The sequence below is a fragment of the Primulina tabacum genome, chromosome 15 (genome assembly GCF_025594145.1).
Source record: "Primulina tabacum isolate GXHZ01 chromosome 15, ASM2559414v2, whole genome shotgun sequence".
NCBI lineage: Eukaryota > Viridiplantae > Streptophyta > Magnoliopsida > Lamiales > Gesneriaceae > Primulina > Primulina tabacum.
Window position 1 is genome coordinate 29,507,247 of NC_134564.1, and position 23,775 is coordinate 29,531,021.

At 33.9% G+C, this 23,775-nt stretch overlaps 2 protein-coding genes and 1 long non-coding RNA gene across 4 annotated transcripts; all 3 read right to left on the reverse strand.

Moving 5' to 3' along the window:
* Positions 1 to 584: 584 nt before the first annotated feature.
* Positions 585 to 9,918, reverse strand: LOC142526608 (regulator of nonsense transcripts UPF3-like). Of its 2 annotated transcripts, none has more exons than XM_075631109.1 (13): positions 9,494 to 9,918; positions 7,236 to 7,342; positions 6,622 to 6,717; positions 6,379 to 6,477; positions 6,145 to 6,224; positions 5,438 to 5,545; positions 4,766 to 4,913; positions 3,743 to 3,807; positions 2,187 to 2,613; positions 1,996 to 2,082; positions 1,787 to 1,905; positions 1,644 to 1,692; positions 585 to 1,281 (listed from the first exon to the last, which is right to left on the reverse strand). In XM_075631109.1, exons 1-12 carry the CDS (start codon positions 9,631 to 9,633, stop codon positions 1,654 to 1,656), a joined length of 1,515 nt encoding a protein of 504 aa, XP_075487224.1. In that variant the 5' UTR covers positions 9,634 to 9,918; the 3' UTR covers positions 585 to 1,281; positions 1,644 to 1,653. The 2 variants fall into 2 exon arrangements, with proteins under 2 accessions (XP_075487224.1, XP_075487223.1); XM_075631108.1 differs by having other exon boundaries at positions 2,187 to 2,616; positions 9,494 to 9,917.
* Positions 9,919 to 11,448: 1,530 nt separating this feature from the next.
* On the reverse strand, positions 11,449 to 12,540 carry LOC142527696 (uncharacterized). Its single transcript, XR_012815503.1, has 2 exons — positions 12,241 to 12,540; positions 11,449 to 11,717 (listed from the first exon to the last, which is right to left on the reverse strand). It is a non-coding gene; the product is annotated as an uncharacterized LOC142527696 (long non-coding RNA).
* Positions 12,541 to 19,951: 7,411 nt separating this feature from the next.
* LOC142526051 (F-box protein At3g28330-like) lies at positions 19,952 to 21,291 on the reverse strand. Its single transcript, XM_075630324.1, has one exon. It carries the CDS (start codon positions 21,203 to 21,205, stop codon positions 19,952 to 19,954), a length of 1,254 nt encoding a protein of 417 aa, XP_075486439.1. The 5' UTR covers positions 21,206 to 21,291.
* Positions 21,292 to 23,775: the final 2,484 nt, after the last annotated feature.

The window sequence follows — 23,775 nt, forward strand, 5'->3', positions numbered from 1 at the left end:
GACTATTTACGCATAACAAAATCGAGAAACGAGAATCTTGTTGGACAAATGAAAACATAAAAATCCGTGTTCCAAATTTTATTCGAAACATATTTCAAAATCAACTCCAACAGTGTATCATCTTAAATCAAGCATGCATCTTTATTTGCATATTAAGGGGAGTCCACCGCCTTAAATCCTCGCCAAGCTGGGCAATGATCCAAGTTTTCATCCATGTATAGTAAAAATTATATTCTAAATGATTTTATCGCATTCTTACTACGAATCATATGTTCATAACTTGATCATGGCCCCGCAAAATTTTCTAGTTAAAGGTCCAAATATATGGTATAATGATAGCTTCTTGTCCAACAAATGAATCTAATCAAGAGAAAAAAAGGAGTTCTTGAATCAAATTCCCCATAATATCAACATCGATATGTTTCTGTCTGTTATTAATCTTCATCCCTATATTTTTCTGACAAATAAAAAGAACATTTTTGTAAATGACAATTTTGGGTCAAATTTAGAAGCAAAAAGTGCCCAAAACTAAGATATAAGAGGTAAGCAAAGGCTACAGACGGATAATGAATTGCAATGATCCATTAAATCTCATACCGCATTAGCTATATGACAAATATATTAACCAGAGCAGACCAAACAAGGCCTAAATGCCAACTCCGATTTCGAATCATCGAACCTCCAAATACACACAAATTTAGTATAACAGTTTACAGCCAGCCAAAAGCACTCTAACGACAACTTCAGACCTTTTCTTAGCCAAACCCAGTAACAGTTAAACCTGAAACTAACCTGGGTTATAATAGTATGCATACTCACCAAAGCTAGCGATAAACATCTCAACAAAAACATTAGTATATAGTAACTAATGGTAGCAGCACACGCCATTCCAGACTTGCATTTACAGCTCAGCGGAAGTAAGCTAATTACCTTGATTGCTGGTGCATTGATATCAAGAATTGTAGATCCATAGTCCTGGTAATGACTATAATTCCACTATTCAGATGCCGATGAAAATGGTGATGCTGTTGATTGTATCTGCTTTTAAGCTTGTTTGCTGCTTCTATTCTTGACCATTTTCTACTTGGGATGATATTTTCTTCCTTGCACTGAGCCATAAATACATGGTATCTTTAGGCCTAAGGCCTAACATGAAGGGCCTGTACTGTCTTCCACGCAAGCGTTGTTTGTGTCCATTAAGCCTGCTAATGCAGGAGATTCTGTCAACAAGATACTATTCCAGCCTCTCTCACATGTAAGGTAGCCAACCAAAAGCATTCACTGCAGAGAAAGCCCAATTAGATTACACAAGGAAAATAGAAATTTCGTTCTTGAAAGCTCAGACATAAATTTATAGGAGTGGAGCCTAGAAGAAACAATAATTCTCTTACCCTGTATGTTGCATAAAAAACATACTAATAAACAATCATAATTTTCGAAAATAAAATTTCATTCTTGAAAGCTCGGACATAAATTTATAGGAGTGGAGCCTAGAAGAAACAATAATTCTCTTACCCTGTATGTTGCATAAAAAACATACTAATAAACAATCATAATTTTCGAAAATAAAATTTCACAAAAAAAGATTCTTGAAAATAACAACACAAGAAGGAAATAGCAGAAATTAAGGAATGAAACTTTACCATAAAAAAACTATGAACCGGGACTGGACTTTTGGACCCACACTTGTTTCTGCAAAAAAAAAAAAATCATTTAAAGCAAAATTCAAGAAATAAGTTACTGAAAATTGATAATTGAAAGTGTAGCATCTGATTATGAAGCATACCTCATGGGAAACATGGCCAGAAGAACCTCCTCTCTTTGGGAATTTCCCCTCCACTTGGGAGCCATCGGCATCCTTGTTATTATATGCCGAACCACGCCGACCCCCTTGCCTATAAGAACCTATATTAAGCCATAGAACATCAGTCAGCCAAGTATTTTATAAAGAAAAGATGACCATCTATCCTTCTGAATTTCAAAGGTACAACGAACCATTGCCAACAGAGTTATGACCTCCACGACCACTTCCACTATGTCTGAACTCACCACCACGCATAATCAACACATCATTTTTAATATCTACATGAATTCCAAAAAAACCACAATCCTTACCAAATCCAAAACTTGACATAAATCCAAAGCACGAGGATGAAGAAAATTATTGCATAATCAATAATCAACACCTTCAGAAAAATCCACTACTTGGGACGTTTGGGAAATAGAGGATGATAAAGACTCATCACTTGCATGTGATCCATCCGATCGTCGAATAGGAGCCCAAACACCACGATCAGGTCTATCCCTGTTCCTTGTCCGCCTTTCTTCTTTCTCAGCATGAAAAGCTTGCGAATCACGGCTGGCTACCTTACCCTCAGGAGACCCATTTGCATTCTTCTGAAATGACTGCACATTTGTGGGACGAGGAGGTTTCTTGTCTCTGTCCTGATTTATATTGCGAATTCGGTGTTCGGATTGAGATCCAGATAATGTTTGATTTTGCCGAATATCCCTGTTAAGGACACTCCTGATGATCCTATCATTAGATTCGCGTCGATGATTCTGTTTAAGAGGAATTGGACTGTGCAAATTGTTGGCACGAGGAGCTCCATTCTGCTGCGGTAATGAAACACCAGAAGCCTTTAGGCGAGAAGAAATAAATAAATAGAACAGAAATCATGATATATGTTTCTTTTACACTCTCCTGAAGCAGGATAACTGTAAAGTCAGATAAAATAAACTCTAGTTGTGAATTGAATTTTATTTGAAAAATGACACTAGTGTACGTGGTTTAGTACTCTCGTGCACTTAAAGTTAGTGTATAGCATGATGCTGGAGTCCTTGCTCAGATACATATGCATATAATACCAAAAATTAAGTCAGCGGTATATTCACACGAACCCTTCTCCCCATGAGAAGTTTCTCAAGTTTTCTGTCAAGCTTATTATGGTATATGGCATAGCTGAGTTCTAGAAGAAGTTTTTGAACCCAATTTGCTATATTTGCCGATAAAAGCTATTGATTTATAGCCCAATAAATGATTCACACCAGAAATCTGCTCATGGCTGTAACTTCATCAGAAAGAAAGCACAAACGAAAATAAAATTATGCCAACCAAGGTTCCCAGGATAAATTGTTTGATTTATTAATTCAGAAAACTAGCTCAATCTCATTCAACATACACAAATTTGAATTATAGTTACAGCACTGGCATATAAGCAACAATGAAGAAGTAGGAAACATAAATGAAGACAATAGTCCAGTACAATATGAGAAAATAGCACAATGCTACATCCGCAGAATAATTTGGAATATGCGTATTTTAAAAGCTTCAGAAGAGGCTCAAAATTTTGTGCATCGTTTTGCTGTTTTACCAGACATGGAAGAAAGCGGGCCACTTTAGTGATTTATAAATGGTGCAGATTAATAGCTTCCCAAGGAAACTTTTGCAGGTTGACTTAGCAACACAAATAGAATTCTACCTCCTATACATTTCTGGCCACAGTTTCCATCATTCCCCAAAAAACTGTGATTTTAAAACCAATTTGCTTGTGTGATAATATGATACAAAAGAGAAATATCTCTCCATTCAAAACTGGCTTATAGTGCAGGCACAACCATAAATTCAATAAAATGCAAACAAATGGCAGAAATAATCTATATCTGATATTTTGATACATAATATCTTTGTTCTCGGATGTTTTAATACACAATTTAAACAGAAAACAATAGAAAGGCTTACATTAGAGGTTTCCTTTTCTTTCCCTTTCAGAAGTAAGATTTTCGGCTTCCCAATTTCAGAGGAATCTGAGCCGCCCAAGACATGTGTAAGACATTGGTAAAAAGAAAAACATAAAATTTACGAAAAGAGATACAATCATTCTAACAGTTGGGCAGAGACTCCAATGATCTACTTAAAAAGTTGGTGTCCTCAAAGGAAAATCTACATTAGCATTTGATAAAAACCAACATGCAGGACTCTGCAAAAACGATAAAAAATTTCCACAACTAGCTCAAAACATGAGAAAATAATACGAGTAAACCCTGTAGCTTACAAGAAATGGATACAAAAAAAAATGCCATGACCACATATCAACAGCAGATGTGGAATATACAAACAAAACCATGACTGCATATCAAAACAAAGAGACGAGGTTTATACTTCTGCTTGCATGAAGTGAACATGCATACGAAATAGAGCGTCGATGAGAAACAAAATCATCAGCAGATATCAACAGCACACATGGGAAATCAAAGAAGATGGCAGTCTAATGCATTATATTCATGCTTCACTGATATTTCTCCGTTTTCAGTTTATGGGGTTTCCATTATTAGTAGAATAGAAGCTAAGAAGTCCAAGTCCTCTATCTCTGCTATACAGAATCTAAAAAGAGTAACAAGGAAAATTGTTCACAAAAGCACATAACCAAAACAGGCCTGGGTAGTAGTGTTCTGAAAGACTCGGTAACCTACCCAAAAAAATAGTGACATTACTTCCCAGAGAAAATCACATCACATATAGAAAAGAACAGGATAATATTCCTAGCATGAATGGGCTAGACTAGCTAAACCCTAAGGAAAACAGAAAGAAGTCTCCCAAGTTCCATTGTACAGATGGAAAAATAAAAATCAAAAGGACATTAATTGAATAATATCATCCAGGATAACCTAGTACCATATTCATATCAAGTATGCACAGACTGGCACTATCAATACAAAAAATCATCGTAATCATAAATATATGAAACTGGCCATTGAATCTTACCACCTTCCCCTTCCAATGAATCAGTTCTGGAGACTGCAGCTGAAGTGACAGATTTGTCCAAGAGTCGTTGCTCATCCTGTTTAAAAACTGGTACAGAAGATGATTTGTCCTTGCTGCTTGCACCCTTTGAGCTGTCCCTTAACACGTACTGCAAAAAATTCAGTTGAATGACAATTATTAAATGATAAACATTGCCAGTCACAGCATCAAAACTGCCTTCCTACCAGGGCCTTATCACAGTACATACCAACACATATAGCAAAACAAACTTACAAATAATAACAAAAGGATGTAAAACTGATCCATAAGCAGCAAGTCATTTAGCAAGTTATCCAGTGACCCCCCAACAAATTACAAACTGAGTTCCAGGACCATCTCCCACGCACCAACAGTTTTAGAGGAAAAATAAAACATCATGTCAAAATTTATTGCATGTTAACCATCGATAGATGTGAGCAATAAACTTAAAAGTGACAGATCAATCAACATCAAAGAGTGCCACTTTCATGAAATAGGCAAATGACCAACAACATATAAAATGGCACATTCAACGCAAACATCAGAAATAAAATCCAGATTTCAGCAGTGAGAAACCAAATCTCCACGGAAAAAATCATAATTAGCGGTCTCCATCAATAATATTCAACCAAAAAAATAATAACAATAATCTACCATGGTAGAAGTTCTTTTTTCTGAGCCACCTCTTGAAGATCCTGAGCCTGTATTCCTGGAGAGCATTCCACTGACTCTCCTCGTTGGCTTTCCATTCAAAATGGTTCTCTATGGCAATAAAATGGATGTGTTACAAATTATCCCAAAAGATCCACGAAACAGTGGGGCAACAAAACCATACAGATGATTATCTCACTAAGTCACTATTCACGATCAGGTTAATAGTAACTCAAGTATTCCCTCATTCGGTGTTAGATATAACACTTATTTTAACATAAACGTAAAACAAGAGAATCAAAGCTGTAAATCTCCACCATCCATATAATTGTTCCACTTGAGCGTAAAAGAATGTTTGCTCATATTTCAAAATACAGAACACGCGCACATAGAGATGGGGTAAGGTGAAACATCGAATCACCGCACCTGCTGTTGCGATGCTATGCATGTCTGTCAACAAGACACATAAATTTTATTGTATGAACTGTCATTGCTGAAAAGTGTAATAGTCGAATTGGAAGATGTCAAAAATGCCAGGAAACAGTTCCCAAAAAAGGCCAGGAAACACCAATAGCTTGATGATGCTCTGGTGGAACACCAAGAAATATTTCACGAAAAAACAAGTGATTTCTTTTTCAAGTAGCAATCAACTGCAGTTATGTGTCAAAAAAAGAAAGAAATGTCCAGTTGCAATCAATAAGATTTCCTACCCGAGCTCCACCCCGAGCAGCTCTTTTCTGACGAACATAGTCCATTAAAGGGGTAACTATAGGAATATCCTTTGGAGCACCTAAAAGAAAATGTGAATTTGCTTTAACTAAAGAACTGAAGATGTTAGTCTGAGAAGATGTTAGTCTGAGACACATCTTCCTTGAATAAATGATACATCCCGGTTTCAGCTTTAATTCTAAGTATGTATAAGCTACAAAAGTATCTAGACTGACCTACTCGTTCTGCTTCCTTTCTCTCCAGCTGTACCTCCGCACTGGGAAGATTCTCAGTAGGCTTCGCAAGAAAATCAAGGAACTCCAAATATTCAGGATCTACATGTTTTTCCGAAAAAAAAAAGAAAGCAGGGTTGGAAGTGAATGGATGATGGCATCTCAATCATAAACAATCAACATCTGAAACTACATTCAGACAGATATAAAACTTATGACAGGCACAACAAGCAAGCAAAAGACTACCTTTCAATATAGTCCCTTCACGGCCATCATTCTTTGACCAATTCTTCGGAACACGCTGTGAAGGGGCGTACTCAACAATTGTTTTATACTGGGTCCCTGACATAAATGAAAAAAAGGAGTTAAACATCCAGTAAATACATATATTTTAGGTTGTGTTTGGACTGAAGGATTTCAAATTCATAAATTTCAAATGTATTTTTGTTGTTTTGAGAAGTAAGACTATAAACTTCAAATCCACTCTTCACATGTTTATATAATATTTCATGTTAATTACGATGGATTTCAAGTTCACCTGATAATAATGTTATTTGAAATTCATTCTATTTTGTCTTATTATTGTGTAAATAAGTAATGTCTAGATTTAAGATTTGATCTATTATTTCATTGTAAACAATAAAACTATAATAGAAATCTATGAGTTTCAAATTCATCTACCCAAACACAAACTTAATTATTTTTCACATACAAAACAAAAAATAAACAAACCAACCAAAACAAAAGGCCAACCAAGATGCAGCAATAAGGTGATAGAATAAAAGCCCCAAAAATCCATACTTTTACCGCTTATATCAAGCCATCTTATGAACCAATTCAAATATTCTGGCACGCCTTACCTTTCTCATTGACAAAAACATGGCCATTAAAAAACTCAGCGAACTCTAGCACATCATCTGATTTATTAAAGTCGATGCTCGCTCTTGAATATGTTATATGCTTCTGGCTGCAAAAGCAAATGTATAACTTCAGAGAGGGAAATGGAAGGGGGTGGAGGGTAAAGTATGAAGCAATGACATATTGTAATTGGGGACTTCCTCATGAATGCAACAATTCGTCACAAACCTCTCCATTTTTGACTAGTTGGACAAGTTCGTTATTTCAGTGAACCTTTTCTGATAAATGAAATCTCAAACCTCGGGGAAGAACATAATCACATATTATTCTCAAAGTGAAAAACACCACATTTGTAATACGGTCCTCAACTTTCTAATAAGGAATGATGTAGGTGATAGGTCTAAACGACAAAGGAGGAAATAGTAATTCTGTTTTCACTGGCACAGTGGTCATTACATGGTTTGTGCCGATTCAACATACTTATAAATTCTAATTAAGAATAGGAGAGAACCAATAAATGGAATCTGCCCGATTACTTCAGCAATTGTTCAAAAAGGAAACATATATTCGAAGTATTTGTCAGAGAAATAAATGACTATAGCATGCGTACACACAAGGGAAAAAGCATCAATGAAAATCTCAACTTTACTCCTCAACAGTTGTCATTTCCCACATCTAAGAAGTCACATTTTCAGTTGCAGTCAATTTTTTTACTCATTCATCCCACATCTCCCACCAAAGGTAGAGGCCCTGCAAACTGTTTAGGGTATAGAAACAGATTCATACTCTTGTCAGATCTACAAACAAATATGTCTCCTCCAATTTACAATTATAACAAAATCTCTTCATTTCCCGAAAAGCCTGTCCGAGATGCAAATTCAAAGCTGGCGCACATTCCTTAAAAGTCCACAAGGTGCTCACCACATGGTGGTGAGGCTCATACCTTGTGCCAAATTTCAACCCACTTTGATTGTGAGGCGCACACCTCAATGCACCTTAAAGTATCGAGGCATCATATAAGTGCACCTTAAAAATAAGGATCCGGGTGTTATTCAGTGTAATAATATATCATTTTGCTTTTAGGATAATGAATATTTATTTACTTCGATAATTTTTGGAGTACCTTTTAGTATGCTATACCTTGATGCAGTAAGCTGTGACAAGGTGTGTATCTCATCTAACCACTTGTGCCTAAACTCTAAGACATGTGGGCTCCTTAGTGCACCTTGCATTTTTAATGCATGGTCCGACGAAAAATTTTAAAAATAAAGGGAGATCGTTTACAGAAATGTATTTTGTATCACACAATAAATGATCATTAATTTCCTGAGAGATGAAAAAACATAATCACTCAAAAATGTAGTGAACGCATATCTTTTGTGTAGCTATTGGTCCCACTGAATGCCGCATGGAACATTCAAAATCGGTATAAGAATCCAACAACAAACATCATCACAACTACATCATAAGAAGCACTATAATAACATAAGCAATTGAGCATATAACTCCTAAAATCAAAATAAGTAACCATATTATTGAAATATAATTTTAATAACATTTGTCCCAGCAGTCAAATTTTCAAGGAAGAAGCATAATAATGATGGTAAAATGAATGCATATCACCATGAGTCAGCACCGAACACAACCACCTTTTCCGTTAGCTCCATCGATATGAGCAACAAATTAAAAAGGGAAACATAAATGGAAGATAGCAACAAAACTAGAAAATGAAAATCTCGATTCCAACTACCCAAAACCATCAAACTAAATCTAATCAACTAGATCATAACATTAACAAATAAGAACTCTTCTCACACCTAAAAGAGGAAAATGCTAGTTCAATCTTGCTCAAATCCCTAGAATTTTGGCCACTACTTGGACCATATGCGGATCACTCCCCCAGTTATCCGCTTATCTGAACCTGTATAATTTCATAACATATGGGAAACTTCATTCCCAACCGGTCAGCTAAACTCCAGGATAAAAGAAGAAAACTAGATGAAGGCCTGAGTCCATGACCAACCCCCCCACCCCTGTTCCCTGGAAGTTCACATTTACCAGGAATTAATCAAATGACAACCTGCATCCTGCTTAATTTATAAATTAACTAAAAACTCGGGCACGATATGAATAAATAAATAGAACAACTTCTACAACCAAACCCACTGATACAAAAAGTATCATTCCAACGAACACGATTGATGTTAATACAGAAAGAACTTAAACCACGAACTCATTAAAAAAATCCCATATAACTAACCTTGACTTGCCCGGCCTAAAAGAAATCCAACGGTAGCGCCCAGAGAAGCGAGAATCGATTTGCTCGACGAAATTCGACTGAGAAATAGTCGGCGGCAAATGCCGCACCACCACCTTCGTTCGATCTAGCATCCCCGTCATGCGTAACGAAAAAACCCTAACACCAATTCTACAGTTACGATGAAATGAAATCACACTCTTGAATTGACTTGAATCCCCTATCGAATCACACCTCCAGTGCCATGGACATTACGTTTTGCCCACCCGGTTTCTCGTCATCTGTTGATGTTTTGCCCTAATTTGGAAATTTGGATTTGGGATTGCTGCCCATGCAGAATTGGTTAGAAAACAACAAATAGAGAGAAACTCGAATGTTGAATTTAGGGAGAATTAGTGAGAGAAATCGACAAAAATAAAATAAATGTCTCGGTTTTCGTAACTGTACATTATATTGTACGTACGTATCCAGCGATGTTTACATATTGTCAATCGTATTCAAATCTATATATTATTATATTTATTTATTATTTTGTACTAAATTCGAGCTCGAGCTAAATTATAAGTTTTTTTTAGAGATATATCGATAAAGAAAACATGGGTTATGCAGGTTTATGTGTTTCAAAAATCATAGATCTTATAAAAAAACCCGTAGTTGCATATTTTATTCATGAGAATAGATTGACTAATAATGTAGATCATAACATTGTTCATTTTTCTTCTTACTACCATTCATCTTTGAGTAGGTCTCTTGTGAGACGGTCTCACGAATCTTTATCTGTGAGATGGGTCAAACTTACCGATATTCACAATAAAAAATAATACTCTTAGCATAAAAAGTAATAATTTTTCATAGATGACCCAAATAAGAGATCCGTCTCACAAAATACGACCTGTGTGACCGTCTCACACAAGTTTTTGCCTTCATCTTTTGTATGGATGAATGGCGAGTTTACTTCGTGGTTAGTAAATCTTGTAACAATTGATCTATCTCAAAAAAATTACAAGTTCTGCTCTAAAAAAAAACCGTAAAATCTTAATACATTAAATAATATATTTTAAATTCTAAAAATCTTAAATTATATATAAATAATAAGATTAACCAAAATTTTGTTCACCACTAATATTAGTATCAAATATCTTTTGAGAAAGTGGAATAAAATTCTATTTAATACATAAAAATAAGTGTTTATCAATCGGTGAACAAAATATCGAAAATTGCTCGATCTGTGTGGTTCCAATTCAAATTTGGTGCTTTCTCGATAAGTTGTGTTATATATATTAAAGTAAAATGTTGATGCATCTACATTTCAGGTTTCCGTATTGTATTATTTATCCAGTGTTATCTTTAAAATACTAAAGTGCTCTATTAAAAAATTTATTTAGCTTAAATAATATTTTTACATATCGAGCTTAACTGTGATAGTTCTTCATTCCACAGATAAAAATTAGAAGTTTTTTAAAAAATATAATGACTTGCAATAGATTTATATAGCAACTATTAAATTTATATTGTGTGTATATATATATGTATTTTAAATATTAAACTATTGCAGACATGATGCCTATTATTGAAGACTAGCTACTTTGCACACGCGATGCGTGTGTACAATTTTTTTATAATTATCTATAGATTAAAGTGAAATGTTACAGATTATCGAAGGACTAAAGTGCTATTTGAATCGTTGTAATTTAAAAAAAAAACAAAAATGTTTTTTGAAATTAAAAAAATAAAAACAAAAATGTAATTTTGATATGAAATGAGGGTAAAACTGGGAAATCAAAAAACATATCAATTTTTTGATTCTTAATAGATAGTAATAGTAATAGATAATAGATAGATTGACATGACTAATTCATTATTCTAATTACACACAAATAAAACGATTTAGATATTTGGAAAAACATATTATATTTCGAAATTCAAAAAATTATCCCAAAGAAAAAAAAACTATAGCAAATTCCAAACTTATGACATCTGATTTAAGACACAAAGAATAAACGAATGCATGTCTGAATCTCAAACGTAAAACAAGACCTCGGAGATTAGGTACAATAATCTTGATACATACGCTAAAACCTTCCAATTGAAGAATGTCTTTCTCCGTGTGTTGTGTATACTTAATGAGGTTTTGCAGAAGGCCGTGATCCAGACATTTCCAGTGAGCAATGCCGTGTTAAATCTTCAGATGAGGTTCAGAAGACGGTGCAAACTACTCCAAAACCACCTAACAAAAGCCACCCGAGGTTAAATATTCATCTGAGTCCAAGATTGACAAGAAATCAAATCCAATGCCATGTAGATGCGACAAAAATAGGGCGAAGCGCCAAAATTTCTTAACATACCAATACAGCTTACAAAGCCACACCACTAGTAACTATTATCAATAAATCAGCACGGGATGTTCGTTCACAAGACACCCACCTACTGCACTGACATAAAAGAGTAACTTCACCCCCTCAATGACATTGAAAAACTTGGCTTTTGCCCAGGCTAAACATCGTTGCAGAAAATCTAGTGTAGCTTATCAATAGATTAAACTAACATATAACAAGTAACAATAATATGGAATAGAACATAAAAATAGGCAGTCGAATTCAAGGGGATGCTCAGAAGTAAAAATGTATTTCACGATTAGAAAAAACAATGTTTAATCCTGAGGCAAAAGGGAATACTCTTTTGCTCTCAACATTTAGGTTAGCCAAGTGGCAACTTATTAAGACCAAATTAAAACATGAAATCTAGCTCACGCGAAGCTAGAAAGCTTGAAGCTCCATTGACAATACCTATTGCAACAAAAACAGTAGAATCATTGATTTGGGTCTTTCTTACAGAAAGCCACCGACAAAATAGAATATCTTGGGTCATATTACATGCGCATGAAACCGCTAAATGGCTTCAATGGAGGGAACATGGAACCTCAGAGTGAATTTTATAACCACAAAGAAAAAGCACAGCAATGGACGAATTAGACTAGCAACAGAACCAGCAGAATACCAAAAGGAGATTACCTCAACAAACATTAAAATGAACAAAAAAAATATGCTCAATCCCGTAGACCGAGCTCGAGTTCGAGCTCATCATCCTCTTCGAACAACTTCAGTAAACGAGCATACTGCTCTTCACGCTTCTTCTTTTGCCAAAGTTTGAAAAGGAAAAATGATAAAATTGCAACTATCACAAGCAGTAAGCATATAATAGCTATCGTGGATCCCTTGCCGCCACCCGAATGAGCATGATCTACTGTTGCTGTTGCATTATTGTGACTTATTGTATCATCTGAATAGCCTGCAATAAGTATATTACTTAAGATGGGGAATCAATTGGGCATGAAAAAGTCCATCTTTTTAACGAGACTGAGAAAATGCCCCGGCAGAACAAAAAAAGAAAGTCACGTCATTCCAAATTGATAGCATGAAAAGGCCACAAAAATATTCAATCAGGCTTAATTTAGGATATAACTTTATCTAAAACAGAATGCGTACTGAATAAGCAAGCATCGAGGCAAATCTAAATCGCAGTAAAATGATGTGTTTCATAAGTTCACACAGTGATATATATCACAAATCCGACACATTGTAAGAAAAACACTCAGAAAAAGGGTAACATAGCTTTTTCAGAAACAAAACATAACAACGGGGCGACAGCATTACCGTATCCTCTCTGTTCTCCGAATTCAAGAGATTATTACAATCAGAGTACAATCGCAAAATCATCAGAAACCACAAGACCTAAATAAATTCAACCGGACTCCCCCGAGAGCCAAACAAATTGAAAAAAAAAAAACTTTCATAAAATATAATTCCAATTTCCATCAAGAGATTATACATATCAGCCAGATTTAGCAATCGATAACTCAAATTAACAAGAAGGAAAACTCGGTGGAGATCAGAGGAACGAACCTGGGAAAAACAGTGAAGAAATTGAAGAGAAAAATGCGAGAAAAAACAGCCCCCTCTTTCTCGAGATCTCGCTCATCTCTAGTCTTCTGCACACGTTGGCCGCCTTGCCTGGCTCTTATCGAAGGTTTCACGTATTTTACCTTTTATTATTATTATTTACACCGGTGAATATCATAATTATATATGTGCAATATGATTTTTATTTTAAAATTATCTTATTTTATTATTATATTTTACAAAATTAATGAGACATATAATTTACTAATATAATTTTTTTTATAAATGTTGTATCTATTTTATTTTATTTTTTGGGGAAGAAAAGATGGAATTAATATATAAAAAACTTATAAAAATAAACATTGTCTACATTCGGCATGGTTAAATATCAATAACTATACTTCTAAATATGGCAATTCGGTATACTTTGAATATATGTTAAGTTCCACTTTTAAACGGTAAATTCGTCTAATTAATTTGTATAAAATTGAATATTTATATGATAAAATTGGTAAGATTGGTATAACTATAAATGTGTCATTTTAATTATAAATAATATCCAAAAGTTTCCAAATGATTCTTAGTTTATAAAATTAGGAAATAAAAGAAAACTATCATCAAGTGTTTTATTAAATGTGTTTCACGTTCGTCATCAAATGTATGAATTCATTATATTATTGGTAGAATAAGTTCTCTTTAAGCGATTGGTTATGGCTTATTGATTGTTTGTAACAAATTATCCTTATTTTAATAATATTTTATTTATTTTTATGTTTAAATATTTGTATACTCATGAAAGTTGAATAGATAAAAACTTTGAATATACTGTAATACAATAAATATAAGGTTGTACATATGATAGCGATCATGAAACACAATCTTAGTTACGGTATATATTAACATGTTCATAGTCAAATTCAGCCTCCTAAGAGAAGGATAAAGGTCGGTTGAGCTAAAGACTAGCATATGTGATATTGTGTACTATGTTTCATTGATAAGAACATGAAGATGTTCAAACATACAGAGAATGATTATATGATGAGTTCACCAAACAGTCCTCTTCGGACTTTCCAAATGGTTATTATGTATCGATCTGATAAGTCTATGGTTATGGTTGTACACCATTATTACTTACGACTTGTGACAACACTGATGTTTTAAGTGCTCGTGCTACGTTTTGACTCGTTTACCGGCTCCATGAAGGTCACGGGTGACGAGATTAAGTGTAGTGGCGACACATGTAGGACCCAGTGCATTTTAGTCGGGGATTCATCACTCGTCTACAAGTGTAGATATCCAATATGATCTCAGAAATTAATAGTGTATGAAATCTATGGCCAAAGTATGATATGTGATTTATGGCAAAGTGGTTCACTAATTGCACATCTGATGTCACTATGATTACTCAAAGATACATCACTATTATTATCAAATTCATAAACAATACTCGATATACTAATAGTTGCATATTCAATTAGGATATATGAGATGAAAGAATGTATTGTACGTGTTACGAAATATTATACCCTAAGTTTTGGTAATGATAAATAACAGTATCGAGCTATTTCAGAGTCTAGGCGCCAAGTATTTTCGTGTATTTATAAGACTCTACTCGCTGAATGAACTCAGACCGCTAAACATTATATCAGAAACTCAAGCTACATAGATCATTTGTTTTCTGATCGGACCAAGTCTTCAATAAATTGCACAAGTCGCACTGCAACCGGTCAGATATTAGCAAATCAAGATAAATACTGCAACTCAAGTTGTTCAATAGCTATCAGTTAAAGTTATCAAAGCACAATATCTGACAACTCCCGATAGACAGAATATTTTTTAAAGCATCAAAGGTCAATCAAATTTTTAGAAGCTAAAAAAGCTAAAGTCGAAAAAAGCAAATGGACATTAAATGACATTTCATTAATAGTACGATGATTGATAGCAATAATGTCATTATTTGAGAAGTTAGTACATATGATTGATGAAAAGAATTTCCGATTGTTGGAGCTTTCAACTATAAATATTCATATTCAGAAAATCGATAATCAATTGAACCACTTGCATTTCAATATACAATATACAATATCTATAGCACTCTTATTTGCTCAAATATCAAGATGCTCAACTTAACACATGCTCATTAGACTACATCAGATCTTCTAAGGATCATTTTGTCTTATCCTACCAACTCAAGCCGTCAAAGCTAATTGTTTGTGTTTGTATTAGTTTCTGGAGAACCGATGGTTCTTAAAAAGTCAAAAGTTGTTGTGTGTTCACTAAGAGTTTTGATTTAAGCAGTAATAAGTCTTTGTCGAAGTGAGTTGTAAAGTGTTGTAAAACCGAAGTCTTTTAGTAGATTCCTTCCTGATTGAAAGAAAGCGTGACACAAAAGTATTCATCTCCGAATATTCATAAATTATGTCTTTTTGATCTTACAAACTTTCTATTGCTTGCTTGTATATTTAGCTTTTTTGTGTTAAATTCTGTTTATATTAAATATATATTTTATCATTAGTCTTGTTGAACTGTTTTTGTACTTGTTTATTTTTAGTGGTTCAATGAAATCTAGTTGTTCAAGAAAGTGTCGTAACAGCCTAAAAAATATTAAATCATGCTCAGTTTTAGCAAATATTTGAAAAAGAGTTTATTTATCCTCCTTTAAACTCTGTCTCGATCCCAGTATGTGGTACCAGAGCGGGTTTTTCTTGAACTCTGATAATTATAAATTTATAATGACATATTTTAACAATATCTCAATGTTCTCAAAGGAAGATTATGATGATTGAAATATAAGTATACATGCACACTTAGTAGCACAAGATAATGACATGTGGTATATCATCACAAATGGTCCCATAAATATCCTCAAACTATCATATCCAAAGCAGAGGGCATGCCACAGATGGTTGAAAATAATCTGTCAGAATGGACTGCTGAGGAAGAAAACAAACTTGGAAAATGTGGCCAAAGACATTCTTTACAAAAATCTTGACAAAAACATGTTCAATCACTAAAGAAATCTGGGAAAAGTGGACTTAACTCTGCGAGGGCAATGATCAGACTAAAGATAACAAATTGACGGTGTCAGTCCACGAGTTTGATAATGCAAAATTGAAGCTTGGCGAGACTTATGAATAAGTTTGATGGACGGCTTAGCAGTATTGTTATTGAAATTACATCACTTGGTAGAGAATAATCTAACCGTGAACCTGAATAGAAGATAATGAGAGCAACACCCAGAGAGTAAAATGTAAATACGATAGCTATAAGAAAGTCCAAGGACCTTAACAAACTCGAGTTTCATGACTTATTTGCAGACCTAAAAGCATATAAGTTCGAGCTGTAGATCTGGATAAAGAAGAGTCATCCACTCTACAACCACCAAAGCTCTAGCCGCCACAACCTCAACTCCGACCGTCCACAAAGAATTTTCAAAGTTCCACCAGAATTTCTACTGATCAGATAAGCAATGAAAAAATGTCTTAACTTGTTAAGAAATTTGACAAATTTATGATAAAAAAAACTAGTTTAAATTCAACTCTTATCGTAAATAAGATCAACATGACGATAATCAAACTTACTTTAACTGTGGAAAGAAGGAATATTTTATTGTAGATTGTAACATGCCAAAGAAAGACGATAAAAAACCTTATGAGAAGAAAAGATCCAAGGATGAGAAGAGATATTTTAAGAAGAAAAAAGATTTTAAAAAAAGTTTGTTGCTGAGGATAGCTAAAGCAAGTGGGCAAACTCATAATTAGACCCTTCAAGCTCATAGATTTCATCTAGCAAAAATGATGATGAAAAGGCCTGGTGTCTCATGGCAGATGTAGATATGGAGACTTCCGATGATGATCTGGTATTTGAATTCGATACTGATGAATTTACACGAGCGTATATTGTCACGACAATGCATAAAATGGTAGACGAGCATGAAAGACTTTTGAAATCATTTGAGAAAGCCCATACAGAGAACAAAAGATTAATAAATAAGTCGAGCGACTTTAGTTGCTTGCTGCAGAAGAAACTTGATGGTCTGAGGTTGAAACTTAATATGCTAGAAACTTGATGGTCTGAGGTTGAAACTTAATATGCTAGCGGCTGATAATGATGATATATGAAAATTGTTCCAAGTAACTATCAATGAGGAAACAGTTGACGTTAATAGTAAGTTCTTGGAACATGTCTTCTGCTACCATTGACATGATGCATGAGTTGCAAAAACCAACTAGAGACAGAACTGGCCTAGGCTTTGGCAACAATGAATGTAGTTCTTCTTATTTAGTTACTCAATCGTTTCTAGACAATGACAACTCCAAAATGATAAACTTTGTTTGGCCTAATACGATATATGAACATGATCAGCCAGAAATCCAACCTAGCCGGAATATAAATCTTGAGAACAGAGGCAAGCATAGATGTTTAGGCTATGTTGAATCAGAGAGTTCTAAGATCAACTAGACATGACTGGAATGCAAACAAAATCAAATTGGTCCCACCAGCTCGAACTAGTCTCGCATGAAGCCAAATCCAACCGAATATTACTCTATGAAAGGGAAACCTAGACATTACCACAATTGAAGGCCGGTTCAAAAGAGATGCAAACTTAATAAGAAAGATGAACTACTTAAACATCTTTTGTGTGTGTGAGAGAGAACACAACAAACAACATAAAATTTTCTACGCTTAACTAATCATCCACTTCTCATCGTGATTGGTTGTCAACTTTCTTGCATTCAGCATTTCTTTTGAGTTGGACTTTATTTACTATTTTCTCGAGCCTACAAAATTTTAATTTTATGGCCAACATATACATTACATAAAATCAGCACCAATAATTTTTCAATACAATAAAATATTAATCAAATTTATTTTCATTAATCATTTAAAATTATATCGTACATAACAAATCATGAATGTATTTCTATATAGATCTAGATTTTCTAATTTCAAGTTAAACTCCTTAAACAACTGATTTTCCATAGTTGTATTAAGTAAAATTAGATCAGTTATTAGGATATGTAGAGATACTTTAGAGAAGGGTGAATAATCACCTCCTAATTTCTTTGCATCTTAATTTTAGGTGAATTTTATTGGTGTTAACAGTACTAGAAATCTGATCTTGACTGTCAAAATTCAGGAAACAATTTATGTGCAACGCGGAATGAGTCTACCAAGTGTTTGTGAACAGATAAAAAGAGTAGTGCAGTAAGTAAAAATCGTAATTGTTTTTTAATCGAAGGCTAGGATCCTTATGTGTCTCTCATTCTTTTGTTTCCAGAAGGTATTCATTAAAAATATTTGATATTTATAGATTCTGTAAACACCCACTTGAGTAAGACTTAAACACTACTCACTAAAACTATTAGTATAAACTACTAAAGATTTTAAATATACTTCTGAACATAAAAGACTCTTTATGTCAGTTACAATCACTTACTCAAACAATGAGATGAGTACATATAAGTATAGTAAGAATAGTGAGTTAAAACAACACAAGATGATCTATAAAAAGATATGATAAAACTTGAATGTGTACTTTGAATATTTTCAACAGAACTCTGCTTCAATTGATGATATATCGCGTAAGTGTGTTCTATTTTTGCTGAACTTTGACCTTTTATAGATGATCTTTAACGTTCGGATCAGAACGACCTTTTTTTTGTAGTGCATAAATGCAATCATATAGCTTGTTATGTGTCATTTGTCATGATCCACAAATAAAAGGTAGTCAGTCATTAACACTTATGATACGGGCACTCAAACGATCAGAATATATTCTCTTTAAATAGAATGTTGAACATTATCTGAATGTTTGATTTGCTAAATTAATTTAAAATAAATAAGTCCAAACTCATAAATGACTGTTGACAAGATTCAGTTCGATAGATGTTAGTTAAATTTATGATAAGTGTGTAAGTGGTCTGCTGAACTTATCGACTACTGGATTCATTGGTGTGCTGAATTTTAATATTTCTGAACAAATTTTTTAAGACGATCACATCACCAAAACAATGTTCCAAAATTTACTCATATAACCCCGAAACCAATCTAAATCCCAAAATAATATCTGAAAAATCATGGAAATAAAAAATACATCGTTTCTCGACCTCCCTCTCCTTCCATGTAAACCAATCACACCTACATGGTTTTCTCAAACAAATACTCGAATTTTAATGTAAAAGTATCCATTTGCAAAAAGATTTAAAAAAATTGTACGAAATTTAAATATATTATTTCCTTCTTAAAAAAAAAAAAAAAAAAAACTCCCAGAAGCCTTGAATTAAAACCAGTTTTAATAATAGTATTGAAGGTATACATGTTGACGAAGATGTTGAAAACTTGGCATAAAGTTTGTTCCTTAATTATTTTCTTCCTTACATATGGAAGTGATACATTGTTACGAAATATTCAAAGAGAAACCTGTAAATTAATTAATAGCATTCAAAATTTCCAATCACACAAATTATTACATGAATCAAGATGTTCTCATTGATAGATATAAAAAAAGAACCTAGTCAAACTAATAATCAAACAAAATCTATCCAAAAATGAAAGAAAATCATGAATCAGTGACCTCAAAAAGAGAGGGGCTGATGAATACTGGCCATGGTGGAATGACGAACGAGAAGTATGACATACCGTATGGGAGTTTATCAATGTAATTTTCACTTGAATCATCCACAACTTTTAACTCTCCTGTCTCGATATGGAACGACAAAAGGGCCTTGTAGTTCATCAGATACACAATATTGTTCGAATCAAAGGGATGGAATGACAATGGTACCGAGCGTATACGTAGTTGGTCGATGCTGACTCTATGTTGCAGACACCACCTTCCCGAATCGTAGTCCTTTAATTCCCAGATACTTAACTTAATCGGTTGGCCGCCATCCAGTTTTACTTCTACATATCTCAAATGCCCTTGATGTTCGTCGAACAAAACATGGTCGAGTTCTATTTTTCTTAGTCTATAGCTTGCGACATCGTCACTAGGCAGCGGAATAAGGCGAATGAAGTGAGGCTTATTCATATTGTAAGGATCGAACGCCATCACGCTATGTGTGGCAACCATCCAATGCAGAATTTTGCCGAGAACGACAGGATTCTTCCACTTATAAAAGCAGATACGAGAATATATTTTGAAATACTCCCATTCACGGGTTTCGGAAGAGTACACGTCGAAACTGATGAAGCCGGAATTTGCATGATGCACTTCAATGCGCACAACTCTATAACTTTGGAGGACGTTGTCTTCAACTTGTGTCACAAAACCCGTGGCAACAAACTCAAAGCAACTTTCAGGTGGAGGAAGGGTTATCCTCTGCCCGGTGATAGGGTTGCATATTTCGTAACTATAAATTTGAAGTCTTTTGGCAACCTCCAAACGAGGACCGTAGAGCAATAACCCATTGCTGATTCCGACCACTACATGGTCGAAACTATGAGACTGATCATCACATGGGAGAGTTAGCAGATCTAGGCAATTGATGCCAAGGGAACATCCATCCAGTGGCAACTTTTTCAGGAAAAACTGTTCTGTCATAACCTTCTCTGCAAAGCTAGAGACAAGGATCCAGTCCTGCGAATGGGGCGACCGGGATATTCGATCAACGTACATCTTAGCAAAAGAAGGGCAAGAAATCATAGAACACCATTGCTTCGAAACAGTTTTAAACTTGAATAGAACCTTGAACGGCAGTCTCATGAGCACCTCCATTAACATCCATTCCGGCATATCGTCAGCCTCGATCCACTCCACGGAACTGAGATTTCCATGTGTAGAACCCTTTATACTACTTCTCCTAGAATCCATTTAAGCAGTTTTCACGATTGGCTGGAATCAGCCAAAACCCTTGGAATAAAAATAAAAAAACAACTGGTGGACGCAATTTCATACAAGAAGATTTGAAGAGAAGGGATATTTATAAGCGATAAACTTGCAGATTGCCATCTCTTTAATGAATTTAATTCTTCTCCAATTCTTATCTCTATGGGTTAGAGTTGGCCAAGGACTCTTCATATATATACACTTTTGTACGGCTATTGTTTCAAAACATAATAATATTATCTTTTTTTCTATATTAAAAATATAATTGTAATACGTGAATCATTTGGATGATATATATATATGGAAAAAAATCCAATTTAATAGCAAAAATATATCGTGTATATATATATATATATTCATGTATCTTGTAATTTAGAAATTAAATCAATAATCCCATAATAAATTTCTTAACGATAAATAATGTATTTTGACCCTCCCAAAGACTGGCTAAATTTTATTACGTGGTTATTTATGCGAGAATTTTAGGTATTATATTGAAGTTAACAATCTTAAAAATTATTTTTTTAAATATAAATTTTTCTAATAGTTAACTAGAACCGATAATAATTTAAAATATATTTTTCATATGATTTATTTAATATTTTACTTTAAACTAAGATAAAATCGGAATAAAATCTGCAATTAAATTTAAATAAAGTTGAGATAGTTTTGTATAGAGAGCAATTTTGGAAAGTATGATTTGAAATATAAAAGGATAATTTTTGGTACTTTAAAAATCACATCATGATGCTGATTGTTTATAATCCATATGGCTTCGAGCTTCTAAATATGGTATGAAATATTTTTTTAAAAATATTATATCATATCCAAAACTTGTTCGACAATTCCACACGTGTGCCCACCTTGTATCTATTATCTAAGCTATATCCAGTTTTTCTCGACACATTGCCAAACGCACCATACGGATTGTGTGGTATTATTATTATTTATTTATTTTTATGAAGTGAGCGGTGGATATTAGTTAGATCTTCGAACTAACTCAATAATATGAAAATCACATTAATTAAGTAAACTACGTTGAAAAAAGTCACGTGTGACAAGCTCGTCCGAGAAGGTGTTGACTTGGGAATCCAACTCCTGACTATTGATCAAACGCTCACTTACTTCACTAACTCGTACATCACTTTGAGGCTTATTATTATTGTTATTGTTATTAGTTGAACGAGATGATTTGTCACAATTGAATGTCGAATCCCAAACATCTCCAATATTTCGTATTTGTCTCACAAATACGAGCCAAATTCTCAAATGCATATACGCACTCACATAAGATATCAATAAAGCTACCACATTCTTGATAATGCATCTATCCATTGGGTCTGTCCTTGGAACTTCATGTTGTCAACAAATCTTCAAAATTAACAAATATAAATCCACAAAAAGTGCATGTTGTTGAGATAAAACTGAAAGCAAAAATAGAACACATGTAATTTTAAACGTAGTTTGATCCAAATGTCTTTCATCCACGGGATCATGCTCAACTATCAAATTGATCTACTAAATAGAAAATTTTATGATCATATATGAATTTATTCAAATAAAAGACCATATTTTCTAATGATGTCTCTATGATGAACACATTTAATAGAATTCACTAGGTGAACATCACTCGTCTTTAACTCCGTCTTGATCAACCTCTCTTCAAAATTACGGATTGTTCTCTCTCGAGTACGTCATCTTCCTCTCTCTCGGAATTAATCGCGAGGCTCAGAGCACGTGTGCACATCAATCGAAAATCTCTCAAAACAAAATGATAAGGTGGAACTGTCAGTAGCTTGTCTCAACAGATGTCGCGATACAAAATGGATAGTTTCGTTTTTCTTCACAAAAAGTCGCTCACAACAACTGATGATCTCTCACAATATTATAACATTTAAAGCTCATGGCCTCCCTCGACCACATATGACCACACTCGTCGATTTTCAAAATGAATTAACATTCTTTTATATAGAATAATCTATCATATTCAAGATAGTCATTATCTTCTCAAATCGTGATTACATCTTTCAAAATAATTAATGTCATCCAATATCTTCAACACATCACAAAATATATTCGAATAGTTATCTTCTTCATTTATCTCCTTTATCTCCAAAAATCTTCAAATCAATATTTTAATTTTTCTTAACCAATAATCAAAAAAATAAAAAAAATAACGTCAAACAAAAACAAAATCCACATTTGACATATTCCTGGTAGCTGGCTACTTTTGATGAGGTTGCACATATGATTATTTATGAAATTCAAAGTTTTTTCCCTCAGAAAATTGGTTATATGTTTGTCGTAACAATACCACTTATTTTTATCAGGTATGCTGAATGCAGCCTAATCGCCAATCTCCAAATCTCATCGACTGACAATCGGATCGAAAAATCCCGATTATTATCGATGATTTCAGGTTGGCCGCTAGTAGTGCCATTGAAGCATGTTATATTTGTTTGTCTGCTATTACAGGAGATGAGATTCATGGAGCAGATGGTTTACATTACATAATATTAGAACTTGGCTCTAAAAATTGATAGAAAAGCCAAAGT